The sequence below is a fragment of the Bidens hawaiensis genome, unplaced genomic scaffold, assembly GCF_021521415.1.
Source record: "Bidens hawaiensis isolate Kalapana, Puna unplaced genomic scaffold, B.hawaiensis_p1.1 tig00030670_1, whole genome shotgun sequence".
Classification (NCBI taxonomy): Eukaryota; Viridiplantae; Streptophyta; class Magnoliopsida; order Asterales; family Asteraceae; genus Bidens; species Bidens hawaiensis.
Genome location: NW_027495123.1, coordinates 40220 through 61283, shown reverse-complemented (window position 1 = coordinate 61283; position 21064 = coordinate 40220). Strand labels below are relative to the sequence as shown.

Here is a 21064-nt window from a genome sequence, read left to right as displayed (position 1 = left end):
AATTTGTATTTCTTGCAATTCCACATGTTGCTATTAGTTTGATATGTAACTTCCTAGGAATTTGCAAGTTTTAATGCGAAGAGCATTAAACGCCATAAGTTCAACAAAATAAATATACCATTATAACTTGACTGGTGTTTTCATAATTTTATGCCCCCCCCCCCCCCCCCCCCCTATCATTTAATCCATTTAAGAAATAAATATATAATCCATCAAGAAATACTATTATAGTTTGAATTGTCTTTTAAACGCCATAAGTTCAACAAAAGAAATATACCATTACAACTTGGCTGATGTTTTCAACAACCATGGCTTAATCTCACATATAGCAAAACTATTGATAGAATTGCGAAGGCTAAGAGCATTCACAACTTGTCCTCCTTATCTATGTGAGTTAGTTATCTATATTATAAATGGTTACGAACAGAGAGACAAAAGATAATATATAAAAAAATATTATTTAATTAAAAATAAGAGAGAAAGATAATGTTTGTTAGTAGTGTAATTATAGAGACGTAGATAGAGTAAATCTTAAGTAAAATGTATGTAGAAATATCTTTATCCTAGAGAATAAAGATGTTGATTCTAGGGAGGGACTCTAGTTTCAAAACGGCATATGAACATGAAAAGTATATTAGAAACATAGGGTGTATACCTAAACAACAATTACAATATACGCATGGAGTATACTAAAATTATAGGAGTAGTAAGTGAACAATAATGGTAAATAAAAAAACTATGGTATTGACAAATCTAACTATACATTAAAGTAACATGATTTTTTCACATGGCATCATTCTAGGGTTTCCATATAGAATACCACATAGATGTCGTGAGCAGTTTTCTGTTTTATCATCTATTCTTCCAAATACAATATGAAGCATGTTCTCTTCAAATACAACCATCTTCATATGAAGATAACATTTTGTAAACTTTTGAAAAATAAATTTTTGTGTGATACAAGTCTTGAACCCAAAACATCATGTTTCAAACTAAAGATGCTTGCCAACTCCACTTAAGTAGTTATTATGTTAAATTTCTTGACATCTAAATGATATATTGTTAATTCAATTATAATTAATGTATTACATAACAATTTTTTATTTTTATTATATTTTTCACCCATATAAAACACGAGCTCTAACCTAGTTAAGCATCATAGGAAGTCCAAAAAAGGAAGATAGCTTTCAAAATAAGATACCAACAATTAAGAAAAACTAAGGGCTATTTGGTAGCCTCATGATCATTAATAAGCTACCAAACAGCCCTAAGTCCTCAAGACAAAGCTAAGAAAAGTAGTAACCCTTCCCCTAAATGTCTTTAACGACTTAACACTCTCTACTACCTCCTAAAACTCTTAATCTTAATCTCACATCTTCACGAAATCTTATCCTCAACATATCTTTGTAGAGATGAAAGTCTAACAAATCCTCACTAATCCCGACTTCCATGACAACATACAATTTAAAACCGCAAAGTGACAAATAGACTCCTCAACCAAGAGCATCTATATAAAAAACTGTCAAAAATCCATACAAACTATATACAAGCTTAAAACCAAAGTCAAACCGACTGCTAAACCCATAGCTAGTACCCTAGGATCACAAGGGTGGGCAGATCTAGATCTACACTACCTCTTTCTTGCGTTGACTGCTTACATACACCAATTGGAGCTTGATTAACAATGGGGTGACTGTCAATTATTTATCCTTTACACACATTTGAGCACACTCCTCATAAAAGAAAACCAACAACCTTTTTCAAATGAAAACTTCCAAATCACCTCTATCTTTCATGATTTCCTCCTAAAAAGTTTATAGAGAGAGAAACATTAGTGGGGACCAAGATTTCAACACTTTTGTTTCCATTGTTTGTCTCTTGCTCTTGTTCTTGTTCCTGTTCTTGTTCTTTAATGAGGGTGAATGTAGGCACCATGGGAACCATCAAACCTTTTTAATTCATTCATAATAATCCTAGGGTAAGATACAAAGATATATCATATATATCTAGGGTTTGCATTTGTATTTCTTGGAAATCATAATAATAATAATATGGGTTATGGGGACACAACCAATGGAGGGTTTTTTTACAACCATAACCATGATCATCCTCGTATTCAACAACCTTTGGCAGAAGTTGGTGGTGAAACAAGTTTCATCAACTATGTTTCATCTAGGGTTTCTTTGGAACACAGTTCAGGTTTTTATATAAAATCTTGTTCTCTCTTTTGTGTCAGAATTGTTTTTTCTTTTTTTTTTTAATGTATGAAATGTTGTTGTAATAGGGTTATTAGATACTGGTGGGAAAGTGCTTTTCACAGCAACTCAGTGGCAAGAACTTGAGATGCAGATGACGATCTACAAGTACATCATGGCTTCTATACCTGTTCCTCCTCATCTCCTCAAACCTTTATCCACTCAATCCAACAGTACTTTCTATTCTTTATTATTTTATTATTATTATTGTTATCGTAAGGTTTTTTAATTAATATTTTAATCACATTCTTTATTCCTTCTGTCCTTAAATAATTTGTTTATTTGTAACAACATTCTTCAAGAAAGTATATAGTATTGTAAAGTTTTCATACCCATTTTGGGTATATAATGTACCGCATCTAATCTCACATCATTCGAAACGGATCGAAACAGCTGTGTTCGGATAGAAGTAGGAGGACCGTTTTGACAAAAAAAAAAAGGAAATATTCAAAGTTTGACCGTTTACTGTTAGACTGGTTGTCCGGATATTAGTCAAATGGTCATTCTGAGTAGGGGTGTAAACGAGTCGAGCGACTTGGGATTAGCTCGTTAGAAGCTTGAATCGAGCCGATTTGTTTATTTGTAACATTCTTTAATTTCATTTTTTATTGCCTATGTCCTAGAACCATTTGTTTATTTGTAATATTCTTTAAGAAAGTATATAATATTTGGAACCCATTTCGGGGCATTGTCTGGCATCTAATCCCATACCGTTTCAATGGTTATACCGATAGAAGTCGGACGGCCGTTTTGACTAAAAAATTTTATAAGTTTAACCGTCTATGGTCAGAAGCCATCCGGACTCCCGATATTTGCCAAAAAGCCGTCCTGACAAAAAATTTCTAATGTTAACCGTCCATGGTCCCAACAACAGTCATGATATTGTTCTAACTGGCGTTCTGATAAATAATTTTCAAAGTTTGACTTTTTTTTCGGTCAAAACAGCTGTCTTAATATTTTATTTTGTGGATGGCCGCTTGATAGTTTGATCAATACTATGACCCTAATATTTTTTTTTGTTGGTAATTGTAGAAGGGGGAATGGACTTGAGGTTCTCAAGCGGGTCGGATCCGGAGCCATGGCGGTGCAGGAGAACAGATGGTAAGAAATGGAGGTGTTCACGCGATGTGGCACCCGACCAAAAGTACTGCGAGCGCCATGCACACAAGAACAGACCTCGTTCAAGAAAGCCTGTGGAATTCCAGTCACATAACAATAATATTATAACTTCTACTGGTCTTAATATTACTCCTGCTTCTTCATATCAACATCCCAGGTACCATTATTGGATATCACATTATCACATATTAATATATTATTATTCAATGCTAAGTTAATAATTTTGATGTGTTATGTTTTATACTTTTATGTGTTATGAATAAAGGTGCACTGAATGGTTTAGTGGCACAGCATCCAACCAACAATTTCAACAATCAATGAGTTCAGATTCACATATACATTCACCTAGAGTTGGATCTAAAAGGACCCACATTTTCCCACAGAATCTTGAAGAGAATCTTGAAGAGAATCTTCAGATAGATTCTGCGGGTGCTCGACGACAGCATTTCATCGACGCGTGGTCAAAAACCGGAGGAGGAGACAATTGCTCCTTAACTTTGTCGATGCAATGTAGCGGTGGGATCGATGCTAATGATAGTTTAGATTTAGGAAGTGGCGATGTTTTGAAAATGAATAGCAACCAGTGGTTGAGCCAGGGCTCGTGGATGGGTTCACCGCCTGGTGGACCGTTGGGTGAAGCGTTGGGGTTAAGAATGGCTAGAAATGTGAACCGGCCTTCGAATGAGCCGTCTAATCAACAATTTGGGTCAAATCATTAGATCTTGTTTTATGTTGAGAATTTGATTTTGATTGTTGGTTTTAAGATAATATTAATGGTAATGAATTTGTGGAATGAAGTGTTAATTTTCTTGATGTTGATAATGCATTAATTGTCTGACAATGAACAGAATACATTCAATACTTGTTTAATGACTTGCTGCTATTTCTGATCACTCAACAACTAACTAGATATGATAACTCTTAGTTATTCTGAGCCGGGTTCGGTTCGGGTCAGGTCGGGTCATTTCGACTTACCTAAGCCATCTTCTTAAATCAGTAGTGGAACAAGGTGAGATTTCACCACCAGTGGTGCTATCTGCATAAGACAATTGTTGGCCCATACAGACACGACCGACTTGAACACTCTTTAAACTCGGGCTTCTAAGGTTATGACCATTGTCACAATAACAATAATGTGTATTGCCGCATGGGTCATGGACAGGGTACGCGAGTCTTTTCTTGACTGACATGACTCGGTCCCTCTCGGGTGTCGATAGTCTTTGTCTAGGTGTGCTTTGTGAGCGTATTCTTGCTTTAGCCGACTCGGTTGCAGCCATGTAGTTGGGTACGGTCATGTCGTTTGCACAAGTGCTGTACCGACACATGGATCCCATGACTCGTGGGCTTGCGGACCGTATCTGTAATGGTATTGACTTAACTGGAGATGGTGTGATTGGTTGACCAGTTGAAGGACTGTAGTTTGACCTTCGGTTTGGGGATGGCGGTTTGTGAATGCCTGAACGAGAACTCGGCCTTGAGCTATCGATTTCGATGGTTTTTATAGAATCTCTTCTGTCAAATGATGCTCTGCTGGTTCTTTGGTTTTCCCATTGCTTTGCTCTTATCCATCTATCTAACCAAGTAGTGGTTTCTTCCAATTCTTTTTCATCCAAAGTAGACTGGTTTCTGTTAGACATCTGTAAATCGATTCGGTTTTGGTTAGTCTAATAAAACGCGAGTGTAAAGATTAGAACTTGATGGTAAAGAATCCAAGTACCTTTCGGTTTTGCAATATGGCATCAAGCTCATCAAGATTATGTGGTCTGTCACTCCAGTCATCCGGGATACAAGTTCCATCTCTCGACTGCAATACAAGATTATATTAAATGGTAAAATTATACGTACACCACAAACATACTATCTACACATTACTGATGGTATGTCAGTGGTGTGCGTATAGTCTGACCATTTAATATAATTTAGTATTTAATAATTTACTATCTTATGTCAGTGGTGTGCGTATAGTCTGACCATTTAATATAATCTAGTATTTAATAATTTACTATCTATAAATATGTACATTTCACTATTTAATAATTTACTATCCATAAATATGTACATTTCACTGACATACTATCCACAAGCCACACGCCAGTGAAATGTACATATTATTAAATACAAGTTTATGTTAAATGGTCAGACTATACGTGTAGTCGCATACCACTAAATACTATTTGCACAATATTGGCATACTGCTTACACACCACTATGACAGAGGTCCATATAAAAAAAGGTTTTATGTAATTATTATAAAAAAAAATATGGTTTGTAAAAGTTATATGGCACGTATCCTATGGCTATAGCAAACTGACTGATGTGACACTTATGTGTTATATGAAGAAATTATACATATAATATAACTTATACCGTATAATTTTATATGACTATGGATGATTTGACGAGGGACGAGTTGTTACCATTACCATAGACTTCCTTCGTCTAATCTCTTGAACGTACTTTGACTCACAAAAAGACGCACTTTCAGACACCACTGATTTTCTACTTCCATCATGTGAGAGCCTTGATTGTTGATCGTGTACTCGCGATTGAACCCGAAGAAGTGCTTGCATGCATCTCAACGTTATGATAGTTTGCCTTCTTACATTTTGTCCTCGAATCACCGCCTGAAGCATCACTATCCCCTTCAAAGCTCGTGACGCTCTTCTCGCCTTCAAGCATAATAATACACATGATCAAAACTTAAGTTTCATGTATGTCATATGACTGAATATCTTTAAACCGTTAAACAACTATAAACACAAAAGAAAAAACACCAATGATATGAAACATGTCTTGTTACATAGTTACAAAAGCTAAAATATATTATTGTTGTCATGAACTGACCACCACACGGCTGCAACATGGATTAAATACCATGTTACTTTGATATTAGGCTGAGGGGTGTGGGGCTTCAGCGGGGGCGCGAGAGCGGGCGCGAGCACCACACAACCGCGAGAGGGGCGCGAGCGCGGAAAACAAGGCGGGCGCAAGGTGGGTCGCGGGAGAAAGGTGGCGTAAAGGAGCATTGGGAGACGTGACATAGCCGTTGGATCATTTAATTGAGCCGTTGGGCTCATAATTTAATAAAAAAAAAAAGTTTTTTCTTCCTATATATAACCAATTTCATATAAATAAATTACCACAACTTCAAAAAAAAACCCAAAATCAACCCATCTTCCCAATTTTTTTTTTAAAAATAATGTCGTCGTACTCGTCTGATTCCGACTCCTCCGAAGAGGATGATTTGCTTCTTATACTTGAGGCGGCGGTGTCACAGGATCTTTGGTTTTGGCATGTTTTTTTTGGTGTTGCTGGGTCAAATAACGATCTTAATGTTATCGATCAGTCAAATTTGATCAACGACCTTATCGACGGGGTTGAACCACCTCAATCTTTTGTTGCAAATGGAAAACTCTTCAAGTACGGGTACTATCTGGTCGATGGTATTTACAACGAATGGGCTTTGTTAGTTCAAGCTTTTACAGATCCAATCGCCGACAAACGGAAGTATTTTACGAAGAAGCAAGAGTCTGCTAGAAAAGATATTGAAAGAGCTTTTGGAGCTATAAAAAAACAATATTATGTTCTGGCGAACCCGATACGTTATTGGACTCGGGAGAGGATAACGGACGTCGTCTACACGTGTCTGATCCTACACAACATGACGTTAGAAGACGAGGGCAAAGCTATTTGCCAAAACTACCAAGGTGACATTCCGCCACAACCGTCCACAATCAGTGATCAACAAAAACTTCACAACATAGCAAATATCAAGAGCCGTGAGATACACGGGGAGCTTCGACATGAGTTGATTGAACATTTGTGGGAGAGGCGACCCGATGATCTTGTATTAGATTAGTGTTATTATTAAGTATTATTGTTTGTTTAAATAATAGTATGTTTTTTTTGTAATTTGAATTTTAAAAAAAAATGTGTGTTTTTTTTAATAATTTATGAGTTTATTTAATAATACGTTTTTTGAATATATTTATAAAAAAATAAAAAAAAATTCCGCTCGAGCCCCTGCTCGCGCCCCTCCACACCAGGGCCAGGGGCTCCAGCGGGGGCTCCAACACCCATCTTATCCAGTTTCTCTCTCTGCCACACGTCACAATAATATTGGCTGTAGCCCCCACTCGCGCCCCCGTTATTGCCCCCCACACCCCTCAGCCTTAATATTATTGATATGAACAGTATCATCTGCAAGCTATCAGTCTTGTTTGTTTATCTTTTCAAAATGGAATCTTTACTATTATAATTACTTGTGCAATGCCACGTGAGTTTCTGCTCACAACAACCAGTAAATGATTAATGCTAATTAATTCTTAATAAATAATTAAACATGATTAGTTACTAAATGTAGGTAGATTAAGGTTTTGTATTCACAAGATAGATCTATTACGCTGAGGGGTGTGGAGGGCTCTAATGGGGGCTTTAGTGGGGGCTCCAACCAATAATATTATGACGTGTGGCAGAGAGACAAACTAGATAAGGGGGTTATTGGAGCCCCCGTTGGAGCCCTTGGCCCCTGGTGTGGAGGGGCTCCAACAGGGGCTCCAGCGAAATTTTTTTTTTATTTTTTTATAAATATATTCAAACAACGTATTATTAAAAAAAAACACATTAACATCTAAAATTCAAATTACCAAAAAAAACATACTAAAAATTAAACAAACAATAATACTTAATAATAACACTAATCTAATACAAGATCATCGGGTCACCTCGCCCACAAATGTTCAACCAACTCATGTCGAAGATTCCCGTGTATCTCACGGCTCTTGATATTTGCTATGTTATGAAGTCTTTGTTGATCACTGATTGTGGACGGTTGTGGCGGAATGTCACCTTGGTAGTTTTGACAGATAGCTTTGCCCTCGTCTTCTAACGTCATGTTGTGTAGGATCAGACACGTGTAGACGACTTCCGTTATCCTCTCCCGAGTCCAATAACGTATCGGGTTCGCCAGTACATAATATTGTTTTTTCAGAGCTCCAAAAGCTCTTTCAATATCTTTTCTAGCAGACTCTTGCTTCTTCGTAAAATACTTCCGTTTGTCGGCGATTGAGTCTGTAAAAGCTTGAACTAACAAAGCCCATTCGTTGTAAATACCATCGACCAGATAGTACCCGTACTTGAAGAGTTCTCCATTTGCAACAAAAGATTGAGGTGGTTCAACCCCGTCGATAAGGTCGTTGATCAAATGTGACTGATCGATAACATTAAGGTCGTTATTTGACCCAGCAACACCAAAAAAAGCATGCCAAAACCAAAGATCCTGTGACACCGCCGCCTCAAGTATAAGGGTCGGCCCTTCATGATCACCACGGTGGAACTGACCTCGCCAGGCCGTTGGACACATAGCCCATCCAACATGCGTACAATCGATGCTACCTAGCATCCTAGGAAAACCATGTTTTTCTGCGTGCACCTCATATATGCGTTGGATGTCATACATTGTAGGTTTACGCAGATATCTCCGAGAGTAAATCGATATGACTCCTACGTATATAAAATAATCTATAAACATATAATATATATTACAAAATGTAATAAATATTTAATAAAAACTAAAATTAATGTTTTTTACCTTGGCAGAAAAAATGAAGGGATTCACGTGCAACCCTTTTCGACATCTGTAAATACTCATCCAAAGCGTCCGACGAGATGCCGTACGCTAATTGACGGATAGCAGCCGTGCATTTTTGAAGAGGGGTAAAACCGGGGAGACCCCTAGCATCCTCCCTTTGTTGAAAAAAGGGATACCGTGCCTCTAAATCACTTTCTATACGCATGAACAATTGTCTACTCATTCGGAAACGAGTTCGAAAATCCGACTCCTCGTATACCGGTTGAGGGCTAAAATAATGCCTAATCAAAGTATCGTTAGCACCCGATCGATCACGATCACGAGGTGGTGCTCTAACTCTCGGGACTCGAGGTTGATGGGCTTGATTTTGCAAGAGATCCACCACGGTTGCGGTCAAAACTCCCCCTACATGAAGAAGCAAATCATCCTCTTCGGAGGAGTCGGAATCAGACGAGTACCACGACATTTTTTTTAAAAAAAGTTGAGAAGATGAACTGATTTTGGGTGAAGGTTTGAAGTTGTGGTATAAAAATGGGATGAAATGGGGTATTATATAGGAAAAAATATTTTTTTTAAATTAAATAAGAGCCCAACGGCTCTTTTCCATTACCAAGACACCTTTATCTCCCTCTTCTGCCGCTAACCCCATCACGCCTGCATGTTTTTTTGCGCTAGCGCCCCGTTAGCGCCCCCGCTAGCGCCCCGGTGGTGTGGTGTTAGCGCCTGGGGGCGCGAGCGGAGGGGCTCTAGCTCCCCCGTTGAAGCCCCACACCCCTCAGCCTTAGGCTGAGGGGTGTGGGGGGCTTTAATGGGGGCTTTAGTGGGGGCTCCAACCAATAATATTATGACGTGTGGCAGAGAGAGAAATTGGATAAGGGGGTTGTTGGAGCCCCCGTTGGAGCCCTGGCCCCTGGTGTGGAGGGGCTCCAGCAGGGGCTCAAGCGAAAAAATTTTTTTTTATTTTTTTATAAATATATTCAAACAACGACATTTTTTTTGTGTTAGTTTTGAGAGGATTTTAGGAGGAAAGGTGTATAATTGTGAAATGAAGTATATTTTATAAAGGTATATATTTATAGTTTAAGAAAATATTTTTTTTTAATTTAATATGAGCTCAACGGCTCTTTTCCGTAAACCTATATAGAAAATATTTTTTTTTTGTTTTTTTCGGCTCCCAACGATCCAAAATACCTCAAAAGGTGTGTTCCTCTCTCTCTTCTCCCGCTAACCAGCTCACGCCTGCATTGTTTTTCGCGTTAGCGCCCCGGTGGTGTGGTGTTAGCGCCTGGGGGCGCGAGCGGAGGGGCTCTAACGCCCCCATTGAAGCCCCACACCCCTCAGCCTTAGCAAATGAAAGTTTGTGTACGGAATTAGCATAGATTTAGTTATGAAATTATGCATCCACCTTAATATTGTACGGATGACTAGGAAATTATGTATTAAGATTTCAAGGTTGTCAAACAATAGAGTAAAAAATTAATTTATGTATGTGGTTTGGGAGAGACAAATGTTTTCATGACCGGTCTAGTTAATTAAGCCTCTTTGACGGTTGAACCGAATGGAAGTTGGGACAGTTGGGACCGAATTTAAACTTTATTTTCCGTTAAAAATCCCATTTACTGATTCATTTGGTTTTCGAAGCTACATATTTTATTTACTTAAAACTTTATATTTTATTAAAACCGTAAAGTTATTCCAAAACATAAAGTATTTTCATATTTTGTAAAGTATTAGATGCATATACGTATATATAGTTTTAATTATTATACTATCATGAAATAATTCTGTTTTTAAATCTGGTCCGACTAGTAAACCACTAAGATGACCAATTTGTTGTTCGATTCTAAAAACATTCGAAAAGACAAAAAAAAAAAAAAAAAAAAAAACCAACAACAACAACAAAAAAGAATTACCAAGTAACCGCGGAAAGACGTTTGAATAATAGTGGCAGCAAAATGATGCTTGACAGAACCCGAAGAAGTTCTCGCGGTGAGACGAACAATTTCCTCCGCTGCATGGGCAATTATGGGAGCCGCTTCCACGGCTTTCACCATGGCATGGTTTTCCTTTTCCTTTTCTTCAACCGCCTTAACCGGTTCATGCTTGATGTTTACATTAGTAGTTGATGATGTTTTCCTAAACAACCATCTTGATCTCTTCTCCCTCTTGTCATCATTTTGACCTTGTGTTCTGGTAGATTTGTAAGGACTAAAGGCTCTCTTGAATGGTGTAAACCATGAACCATGATTTGATTTCTTTCCCATTATGCTAAACAAAATAATAATAATTTATTATTATTATGAAGATGGTGTGTAGAGGGTGATATTATAGTGCACAAGCCATAATTTAATAATAACAATCCAATACGTGACAATAAAATTAAGCCTGACTCATTTCACGTGGTCATGTGTACAAATGTACAATACAGACCTTGATGGCCAATGGCTATGTGGGTCTTGGTCTGGTCTGGGTTTGGGTCATATACTCTCTCTCTTACTCAAATGGTTGCTGGTTGGGAGGTTGACTCGGTCAAATGAATATTTTGTTTAGTTTGACCATTGTCTTATCCTTTTCATGGGTTGGGCTTTTCAGTTTAGATGCCAACATGAATCAAAATTTTCATTTCCTATGTCACCACAATCTAATTGGAAGTACACGTCCGGTTTAGGTCGGTTTTGTGTTAAACTGAACCAAACACCGAAACTTCGGTTTTTGAATTTTTGAAAGCCATTCAATTTCAGTTTTTTTGTTTTCCGGTTTTGGTTTGGTTTTACCATTTGAGCTTATAAATATTGGGCTGAAAAAAATGTGGCCCAGAATAATAAACTTGGTCGTAGGCTGATCAAAAGCTCAAAGCTTGGGCTTGTGGCTCGCTCGATAAAAGCTCGAGTAAAAGCAGATAAAAAAAACTTGGTTTGAAACAACCTGAACTGAGTTGGTTCATTTTTATAACCACACAAAACCCGACCCAAGCTCGGCTCGTTGGCTCGATCTTAGGCTCGTTTAACTTCAAAATCGAGACCGAGACTAGCTGAGCTACCTCGTTTAATTTTGAGCTCGAGCTCGAACCCACCCTGGCTCGACTTGTGAACAGCGTCATGGGCCTAGCTCATTCTGTTTTAATAAGCAATTGGTTATTATATATTTGGGCTAAAATACTTGAGTTACATACTTAATGAATTATTATAAACTAATTAAGATATAAAAAAGTCTATAAAATTAGTTTGCTTTTATTACATGCAAAACCAAAACGAAACAGAAAGTTCGGCTTTTAGAAAAACATAAAACCAAACTGTCAATTTTTATCTCAATTGAGTTTATTCGGGTTTTCAGTTTGGATCATTTTCCGGTTTCATGCACACCCCTACTACAAGTCACTCATTTAGGTACACTTGATGTTTAAAAGTCTCATGAGATTTATATTAATATGATGCAAAAATGTATATAATTTATTTTGTATGAAATATATGAGTTGATACACTTTTATTTAAAGTTCATAGTAGATACAGAAGCCTTGATGTATACACTTGATGGTACGCTCTTGGCAGGAGTATTGATCTTGCTTGACGGCTAAATAAATATGAGTAAGGTGGTTGCACATAGGGGTGTGTTTTTTAACCGTACCTGAATAACGAACCCGAATTGAAGCGACCCGAGACCCGAATAACCTGAATCGAATTCACCCGAACTGATTAAGCTCCTAACCGAATCCGAGACAAAATATTCTGGTCGGTATTTGGGTTGAAATACCCAAATTTGGGTTGACCCGAATAACCCGAAGTATAATACATCGATGCATGTATCCCTAATTTTTATAGGGTAATTTAGCGGTGAAGTAACATAGTGACCTATGTATTCTTGTTCGATTGTTCTCAAGACTCTGATTAATTTTGGATTTATCACATCTCAATGCATTAATTACTATAAAGCATGTTGAGAATGTATATTCAATTCAAAAAGTTAAATAGTATAGTATTTAAACCAATATGTATTGAGCATGTTTCTTCAATCTACACAAGTATTGATCCGCAGGCTACGACACTACTTCATCCGATCTAATACATGCTTGTACGATAAATTTCCTGTTTTGCTAAATAATATATGCTATTGTTGAATATAGCTGTATATTATGGTTTTATAACGACTTGGAATACGGTTTTTTAATTTATGATATTGTCAAAGGTGGATATATTTTTTTAATTTGTTAAACCTGAAACCCAACCCAAATTAACCCGACCCGTTCAACCCGAAACCCGGACAAACCGAACTTATTTGGGTCGGTTCTTGGGTCAATTTTTTTTGAGCTCAAACCTGAACAACCCGATCCAAACAATCCGAAACCCAAATAAATAACCTGAAGAACACCCCTAGTTGCACCAACCAACTTTGGTTTTCTAGGCCTGGCCTACACACATGCATTGCTTCCTAGTATTTCGATGCTAGCCATGATTAATTTGTCAAATTAAGAAAATGATTGTAGTTGTTGGGAAACGTATATGCATTATCGGTACTCTTAACGAGTAACGAGAGTTTCGTAGCGAGACGTAATAGTTGAGTATCTGTTATCTAGACATTACATAACGATGTTGTCATGTTAGATTTACCAAATATGTCACAAACACGCTCTTGAGACTCACCGTCTTCCTTCAACATCTTAAATAATAATAAAAAAATACATTAATCCATAGTGGTTTCTTCCTCACGAGGAGCTTCACATTTATTTCTTCTTATGAAAACACGATTTAGGAGGTTGCCCGTTATAGTTTGCTTTCATTCAATCACATTTAACTGTAGAGTTCTTTTATCTATAGCCAATGCACCCAAACGCATCGATTGAGGTGGGACAATCCTTATAGCATTAATTATTCACGATGTATGATTTGTCTAAGATATATCTTAACACCCTTAAATTTGTATTGAGTTCAAATCTCATTAAGAAAAAAAAAATGGAATGCAAGTATATCAAAAAATAATGGGATAACCGAAACAAAGATCCTTAAACAAACTTGTAAATTGGCTAATCGGATACTACAGACAAATATATAATAGGTTATAACACCGTATCTATATAAGTAGAGGTGCATAAACCGGTTTAAAGCTCAAAAGGTTTGAGTTGAACCGGTTCGGTTTGTGTAGTATTAATCACGCATCATCAGAAGTCAGAAGTATAGGGGTCATATTGTAAATAGTCAAAACTATGTTAGTTATGTTTTAATAGATGTTGTAAAGTCTAAGGTCTAGAAGTGTCAAATGAAAAGTTTATAACTTCCATGTACACATGTCATTTTATGATTGGTTCATATAATCTATAAATAGGGCAACAATCAGGATGTTTAATTCATTCAATACAAGTTCAAGTTTGAATCAAAGTGTTGTTCATATCATCTTGTTCATCATATTATCATATCAATTCTTTTGTTATCAAAGATCATCAAGTCTGGGCCAACATTGGTATCAGAGCGTCAGGGTTTTGTGATTTGATAATCAGTTTGAACAATTAAAGTTCGACGGTGGTGTTTCCGGCGACGTGGTGACCAGCAAATCAAGGAAAAATTAGTTTGTTGTTATGTGTTTTTCTATCAAGTAGAAAACGATATTACAAAACAAGGAAAAATTTAGTTAAAGAAGGAAAACAACGGTTCAGAGTTTTTGGTTAGGGGATTAAAGATCAACGCAGAGAAGGCGAGATTGATTGTCAACGTAGGAGCGGGATTGACTATCAACACAACGAGATTGATCAAGATCAACGCAGAGAAGGTGAGATTGATTGTTAACGAAGGAAAGAGGGATTGATTGTCAACGCAAGATGCGAGATTTACTTTCAACGCGAGCGGGATTGACTTTCAACGCAAGGTGGGATTGATCAAAACCAATGGATCAAAGAACCAGGTTTTGTTTTCGAAAGGACTGTACAAGTATAATCAGTGGGGTTATTTTATTTGGGTTAAATAAAAGTTAACCAGATTAGTACTCGAGGGAAGAAAAGTTTGCCAGAATAGGGAAGAAGACACGGAAGATGGTTCAGTCGAAAGATAAGGAAGTTGCAACAACGAAGGATGGAGGGACATCAATGACTTTCCTGTGCCCGATCCCTAACAAGACAAATTATACCAGTTGGGCGGTAAAAATTATAAGTGCTTTTTAATGTCCATGGAATATGGGAGACGATTGAACCAAAAGCAGGGACTGAAATCGATGAGAAAAAGAATAACACAATAATTGCATCACTATACCAAGCAATTCCTGAAAATTTGGTATTGCAAATTGCTAATCTTACTTCAGCGGAAGAAATTTGAGAAGCATTAAAGGTTCGACGTGTTGGAGTCGATAGGGTTAAGGAGGCGCGTATTGAGACACTCGAGTCGGAGTTTGAATCTCTGAAGATGAATATTGGTGATTCACTCGATGTCTATGTAGGAAAGATCAGTCAGGTTGCAACACAAGCAAGCAGTCTTGGGCATACAATGAATGAGAAAATATTGGTTCGAAAACTTTTGGGTTCTGTACCAGAAAAGTTTGTTCAAATTGTTGCATCAATTGAACAGTTTGTGGATCTTAATACTATGCCATTTCAAGAAGCGTTGGGAGATTAAAGGCTTTCAAGGAACGTACAAAGAAGAAGATTGAGGAGGAAGATGTGTCTAGTAAGTTACTATTCAGTGGGGTAAACGGAAAATGGAAGGGTAAACACCAGAAGTGTGAGCATTGCGGTTGTAGAAACTCAAATCGAGAGGACTTTGGACATGGACGACTGAAAGGTCGGATGTCAGGGAAAAGTCGAGGCGATAGTGGAATGCAGCAGGACAATGGCCACGTAAGGTGTTACAAATGCAATAAACTTGGGCATTACATGAGTGAATGTCCAAACTTGGAAGAAAGAGAAAAAGTGAATTTGGTTCGGGATGAAGACGAGGAACCAGCGTTCCTGTATGCAGATCTTGAAGAAGATGATCATAATTAAGGTGGTGAATGTAGTATTAATCACGCGTCATCAGAAGTCAGAAGTATAGAGCATATTGTAAATAGTCAAAACTATGTTTAGTCATGTTTTAATAGATGTTGTAGAGTCTGGGATCTAGAATTATCAAATGGAAAGTTTATAACTTCCATGTACACATGTCATTTTATGGCTGGTTCATGTAATCTACAAATAGAGCAACAATCAGGATGTTTCATTCATTCAATACAAGTTCAAGTTTGAATTAAAGTGTCATTCATATCATCTTGTTCATCATATTATCATATTAATTCTTTTGTTATCAAAGATCATCAAGTCTGAGCCAACAGTTTGGTCAACCAAAATCAAAACCAGTTTCTGATTGGTTTTGGTTTGAGTTAAAACCGGTTTCTTGACCAGGTTATGATTGGTTTCGATTCGGGTTTTGATCGGTTTTGGTTCGGGTTTTGACCGTTTTTTGTCGGTTTCGATACGGTTAACTGGTTTGGAACCGGTTTTGGTGGATAAAATTACAAACCAGTTTCTAACATATGGTTTCAATCGGTTCCAACCCGGTTTCTACATAATCGGGTTTCAAACTCGTTCGGTTTCGATTCAAATTTCGGGTTAGTTCGCTTAACCGGTTTATTTGCCCACCTCTATATACAAGCACACTGATGTAATCTTAGTCTTTACACAAAAATCTAATTACACAACAAATATTACAAGGCTTAATTGATACATGTAAAAAGGGATGGGGTGATTCAATTTAAGATGAGCATAAAGTTGTCATAGACTTCATTGAATGTTGTTGAAAACTTCTTAATAAGTTGGATGTCTTAACCATTAATATTCAAAGATTATTCGGTTGACTTCGGAACCCTTTTCACGCTTTTATTTTAACTAGGATAATAACCCGTGTTACACACGGATGGAAAACATATCAACAAACAATATAAAATATAAACTACGCATTCAGTCAACACAAATATTTGACATAAATTTTTTACCCTCAGATGTTACAAAAGATGTTAAACTATATCTATAACATAAAAAGAAAATACTTTATAAATAAACAATGCAATGAATAAGAAATAATATAGTATAAATGAACCATTAGACCTGAAAAAAATAAAAAAACACATATTAGTAAAAGATTTTGTAATATTAATTGAAAACTAAGTTTACAAATACATACCAACTTTAAACTGTATCACATTAAGTTTTCGAAAATCTCTTTGTAAACAACTTTATTTTTTTTTTAAATGTTCTTAATTGTTCTAAAGAAGTTTTTTTCTTTTTTCTTTTAGAGTGTTTTTTATAAATAATTTTCAGAGATATCTATATTTTTATAGCATTTTTCATGTCATTTCTTAATAAATAAATAAAACTTAAAGAACATTCGGCTTGATCACCATTTATCGGCTCTTCTTTTTTCCTCAAGAGTAAATTAAATCATTGAAAAGGTGGTTATTAATTAGAATAAATAGACTTAATCATGGAGTTAATTGTATTAATTTGAATAAATAGATTTAATTGTAGAATTAATTGAATTAAATTGGAATGCTTATTTTAATTTAGTGGATTAAAAATAATTGTGAATATGTGGAAATTATTGATATGGAAATGTGATTACATGAAATTTTATGTGGATAAGCTAGAATAAGGACATGTAGAGAGAATTATGTTGCTTTAATATATTAGTAAGATTATAAAACTTGCATGTGATCGATTGTCTATTTGTTTATTTCAACTACTCATTTTTTTGTGTAGCTGTCCAATTTAATATTAGTTGTTTCTATTTTAAATCGCATTAACGTTTACTCGTCCAGTTTAGAACCACCCTTTTCAACATATTCATTTATGTTTTCCATAACATGTATACATGTGCATATACACATATATGTATGGATACTTGTTTCTAAAAGACTTATTTTTGTCACAAAAGAATTGATTACACAGTTGTTACCCGTTTGCGTTTTATATTAATGTAAATGATTGCAATCTTAATTGATTAAATAAACATTACATTTCTCAGTTCTATCTTTATTCAATCCTAAACCGCTACTTACAATATCTCAAGCCATCTCTTTCTTCAATTTACATTTACAGGAAATTAAAAGGGAGTCCCTAAATATGTGAAAACTTAAATCTCTATCTTTATGTCAAATTATATGAAAAGATTAAAACTCTAAATTTTTCCTCCAATTAAAAGGATGTTATGATACAAGTAATAAGATGTGATTACCCTAACTACAAGATGCTTTTAGCTAATAAATGACACATCACAGTTACATACAAATCTAGATGATGTGGTTATTACTTATTAGTTATTACTCACTCCTCCCCTAGCTTCCTTAATCAAGTCCTTGAAATTTATGATTTCAATTCCAGCAACTTAAACATATATAACTTATGCTTTTGTATGCAAGGATATAGATGGTAGCATCCTTAAAACATATAAACATTATACCGATAATTGATAGAGCGGATCAAGCGATGATCCACTAGCTAGGCTCCAAATATCTACCTCGTTAAGCCCCGAAGGATCTGCCACATCATTGTCAACCGAGAAACACAAGTTCTCATCGTGTTTGGCTTCCTCCATCTGGCCATCGAGCTGGGACGCGACAAACTTGTCTACATCCGCCCAATTACTACACTGATCATATGTGGTTGAGCTCACAGGAGGGGATTTAGTCATTGTGGGACTGTTAAGCGCAGGGAGGTTAACAAATAGGTCGTTGACAGGGTTCATAAGTTGTTGCATATCTTCTTGGATACAAATGGAACTCTCAGTTTCTTGCTTGCAAGACCGGCTGTTATCCATGTACGCGAGTAATTGTTCAAGAACACCATCTTTGGTTAAGGATTGAAACTGTGCTCTTGTGTCCGTTGTGCCACATGATGATCTATGCAGAATCTCGAAGGATTTGTGGTAGTTTTTCTTCTTGAACACTCGGCATACAACCCATCCTTCATCATGTGCACAATCACACAAGCTAGAATCCTGAATAATAAGCATATGTTCTAACACAAATTAAACGTCATTTCTTGATCACAAACACATCACTAACTAAAGTAAGTTTATGATGTTTGATAATGGGTCGTTTTAAATGACCGTCAGGATAGAGTTTGGACCGTTTTGACAATTTTTTTTCCAAACTTTGACTGTCTATGATCAGAAACTGTTTGGATATTGGTCAAAATAGTCATTCCGACTAATAATATTCAAAGTTTGAACCCCCCCCCCCCCCCCCGATTGACTGAAAACCCGTCTGTTATTGTTCAAACAGCCGTTTTAACCAATAATTTTCCGAGTTTGACTATTTTTGGTTAAATTGATTGTCTTGGTATTTTGGGAACTTACAGTTGAATCTTGGGCGGGAATAATATTATCATCAAGCCTATATTCATGCATAATCCAATCAGATTTCTGGCCATGAGGTGCTCTCCCTTTGTAAAACACCAAGGTCTTCCTCATACCGATTCTTTGAAGACTACTATGTATAACCTTATCCCGCCCCGTGGCTTTCCAGAAACCAGCAGTAGTGGCACGATTTGTTCTGGTCCCTGTCGGATATTTCTTGTCTTTGTGACTGAAAAAGTACCAATCATTTTGTGGAGTGGAGCCAATGTTGCATTTATCTACATAAACAAAATTTAACCTCAATTTGATTCCCTAAAAAATTATCAAAATCTTGATAATAAGTTTTACATAATGAAGAAATTAAATACCTTGGATGTCCCAGGGTTCAAGCTTATTAAGATCAACCTCTCGAATAACATCAAGATCGATTTTTTCGTACGCAAGCTTCTTCCTTAAGTAATAATCAAGAAGCTCCTCTTCTGTCGGGTGGAACCGAAACCCTGGAGGCACTTTCGACTGACCATTTACGTTCATAGATAGATTGATTCCTTCTTTTGACATAGATATTAATCGCTTAGAGATATGATTAATCAAACTAATTATAAGATGTGTGTGCATGAAGATAGTTGTAATGACATGAATATATATATGTAGACAAAAGGGTTAAAAGAGGATGTTATGGGATAGTGCCATGATAACCACCATTTGGAAATTGCAAATAGTAAATGACCATTAGTTTTGATTTATGGGGTGTTGTGAGAACACTATCACTAACAAGAAAGAGTTGATAAATGATAACCATGTAGGGTCGATCTCTAGTTTGAAAACAACAAATGAACTAAACACAACAGCATGCACCACACATAAATAATTATAAGTATGTGGGAAATGCTTATATCTAGACAATGACTTTGGACCTCAAAATCCCTCACAACTCTATAGTTTTCATCTTTTTTACGTATGGCATGAGGATGACGGTTAAGGCTTGGCATCCTTGCAATCTCATGATCGAAACTTGCTCAATTTGGTTTTCTCACATTGGTGTGTTTCCTCCTTGATGGTGTTCCTAAGTGAGTCAGATCTAGAGCATCAAAATATGTATTAGGGGTGTTCTTCTGGTTAGTTTTTAGGGTTTCGGGTTTTTCGGGTCGGGTTATTCGTGTCTCAAAGTTATTCGTGTTTCAAAGTTCAAATTCTAGATCCGAAACCCAAATCAAATCTCTCATGGTTTTTTCGAGTTTGGGAGTTCGGGTTAGGTTAATCGAGTTTCGAACATTTTGTAAAACAAACAAAGATTAAAAAAACTTCAACACTATAACAAAAGCTAACATGTTCTTTTTCACTCGTGACGTAAATAGCCCATAACAAAACAAAAATAACATGATAAAACAATCTAAAAAAGAGTAAATTTTACAAAGTTTAGCCATAATAAAATAAAAAATACTAATATAATCGTCTTCGATATGTCATGATTAGAGTGTTCGATTATAGTTGCTTTTAGTTATAAAGCGAAAACATTAATAAACAATAAATGGTATATCCATAATAGTTGAAACGACAACATTCGATATAGGCTTATTATTATTTGGTTTTAAAACTAAAAGTTTATTCGGGTTGACCCGAAACCCAGAATTCGGACCCAAGAACCAACCCGAATTACTTCGATTCGGGTTCGGATTTGTCTTTTCTTGGGTTCAGGTTTGTCGGGTTGGCTTAGTTCGGGTTCGGGCATGGGTTTTCTCGAGTTGAATTTCGGGTTTGGATAGAAGTAACAGCCATAATCTATATAGACG

The 21064-nt window shown here is 36.3% G+C and overlaps 3 protein-coding genes across 3 annotated transcripts; 1 reads left to right on the top strand and 2 right to left on the bottom strand.

The window, feature by feature from the left end:
- The first annotated feature begins 2051 nt into the window (after positions 1-2051).
- Positions 2052-4093, top strand: LOC143580830 (uncharacterized). Its single transcript, XM_077063763.1, has 4 exons — positions 2052-2199; positions 2285-2428; positions 3288-3531; positions 3640-4093. Exons 1-4 carry the CDS (start codon positions 2052-2054, stop codon positions 4091-4093), a joined length of 990 nt encoding a protein of 329 aa, XP_076919878.1.
- A 163-nt stretch (positions 4094-4256) lies between these two features.
- LOC143580838 (protein IQ-DOMAIN 17-like) lies at positions 4257-11228 on the bottom strand. Its single transcript, XM_077063769.1, has 4 exons — positions 10878-11228; positions 5792-6043; positions 5092-5178; positions 4257-5038 (listed from the first exon to the last, which is right to left on the bottom strand). The coding sequence occupies exons 1-4, from the start codon at positions 11226-11228 to the stop codon at positions 4346-4348; spliced, it is 1383 nt and encodes a 460-aa protein (XP_076919884.1). The 3' UTR covers positions 4257-4345.
- Positions 11229-18368: 7140 nt separating this feature from the next.
- LOC143580837 (NAC domain-containing protein 12-like) lies at positions 18369-20136 on the bottom strand. Its single transcript, XM_077063768.1, has 3 exons — positions 19640-20136; positions 19272-19549; positions 18369-18911 (listed from the first exon to the last, which is right to left on the bottom strand). The coding sequence occupies exons 1-3, from the start codon at positions 19887-19889 to the stop codon at positions 18369-18371; spliced, it is 1071 nt and encodes a 356-aa protein (XP_076919883.1). The 5' UTR covers positions 19890-20136.
- Positions 20137-21064: the final 928 nt, after the last annotated feature.

Bases quoted from the DNA above. Each gene is read 5' to 3' on its own strand.
- LOC143580830 (XM_077063763.1), top strand. From the start codon at position 2,052: ATGGGTTATGGGGACACAACCAATGGAGGGTTTTTTTACAACCATAAC. The intron at 2,200-2,284 runs GTTTTTATATAA...TTGTTGTAATAG, and splicing joins TTCTTTGGAACACAGTTCAG to GGTTATTAGATACTGGTGGG. The intron at 3,532-3,639 runs GTACCATTATTG...TTATGAATAAAG, and splicing joins TCTTCATATCAACATCCCAG to GTGCACTGAATGGTTTAGTG.
- LOC143580838 (XM_077063769.1), bottom strand. From the start codon at position 11,228: ATGGGAAAGAAATCAAATCATGGTTCATGGTTTACACCATTCAAGAGA. The intron at 6,044-10,877 runs GTAATTCTTTTT...TTATGCTTGAAG, and splicing joins CGTCTTTCCGCGGTTACTTG to GCGAGAAGAGCGTCACGAGC. The intron at 5,039-5,091 runs GTACTTGGATTC...GCGTTTTATTAG, and splicing joins CCATATTGCAAAACCGAAAG to ACTAACCAAAACCGAATCGA.
- LOC143580837 (XM_077063768.1), bottom strand. From the start codon at position 19,889: ATGCACACACATCTTATAATTAGTTTGATTAATCATATCTCTAAGCGA. The intron at 19,550-19,639 runs GTATTTAATTTC...TTGTTTATGTAG, and splicing joins TGAACCCTGGGACATCCAAG to ATAAATGCAACATTGGCTCC. The intron at 18,912-19,271 runs GTAAGTTCCCAA...CTTATTATTCAG, and splicing joins TTCCCGCCCAAGATTCAACT to GATTCTAGCTTGTGTGATTG.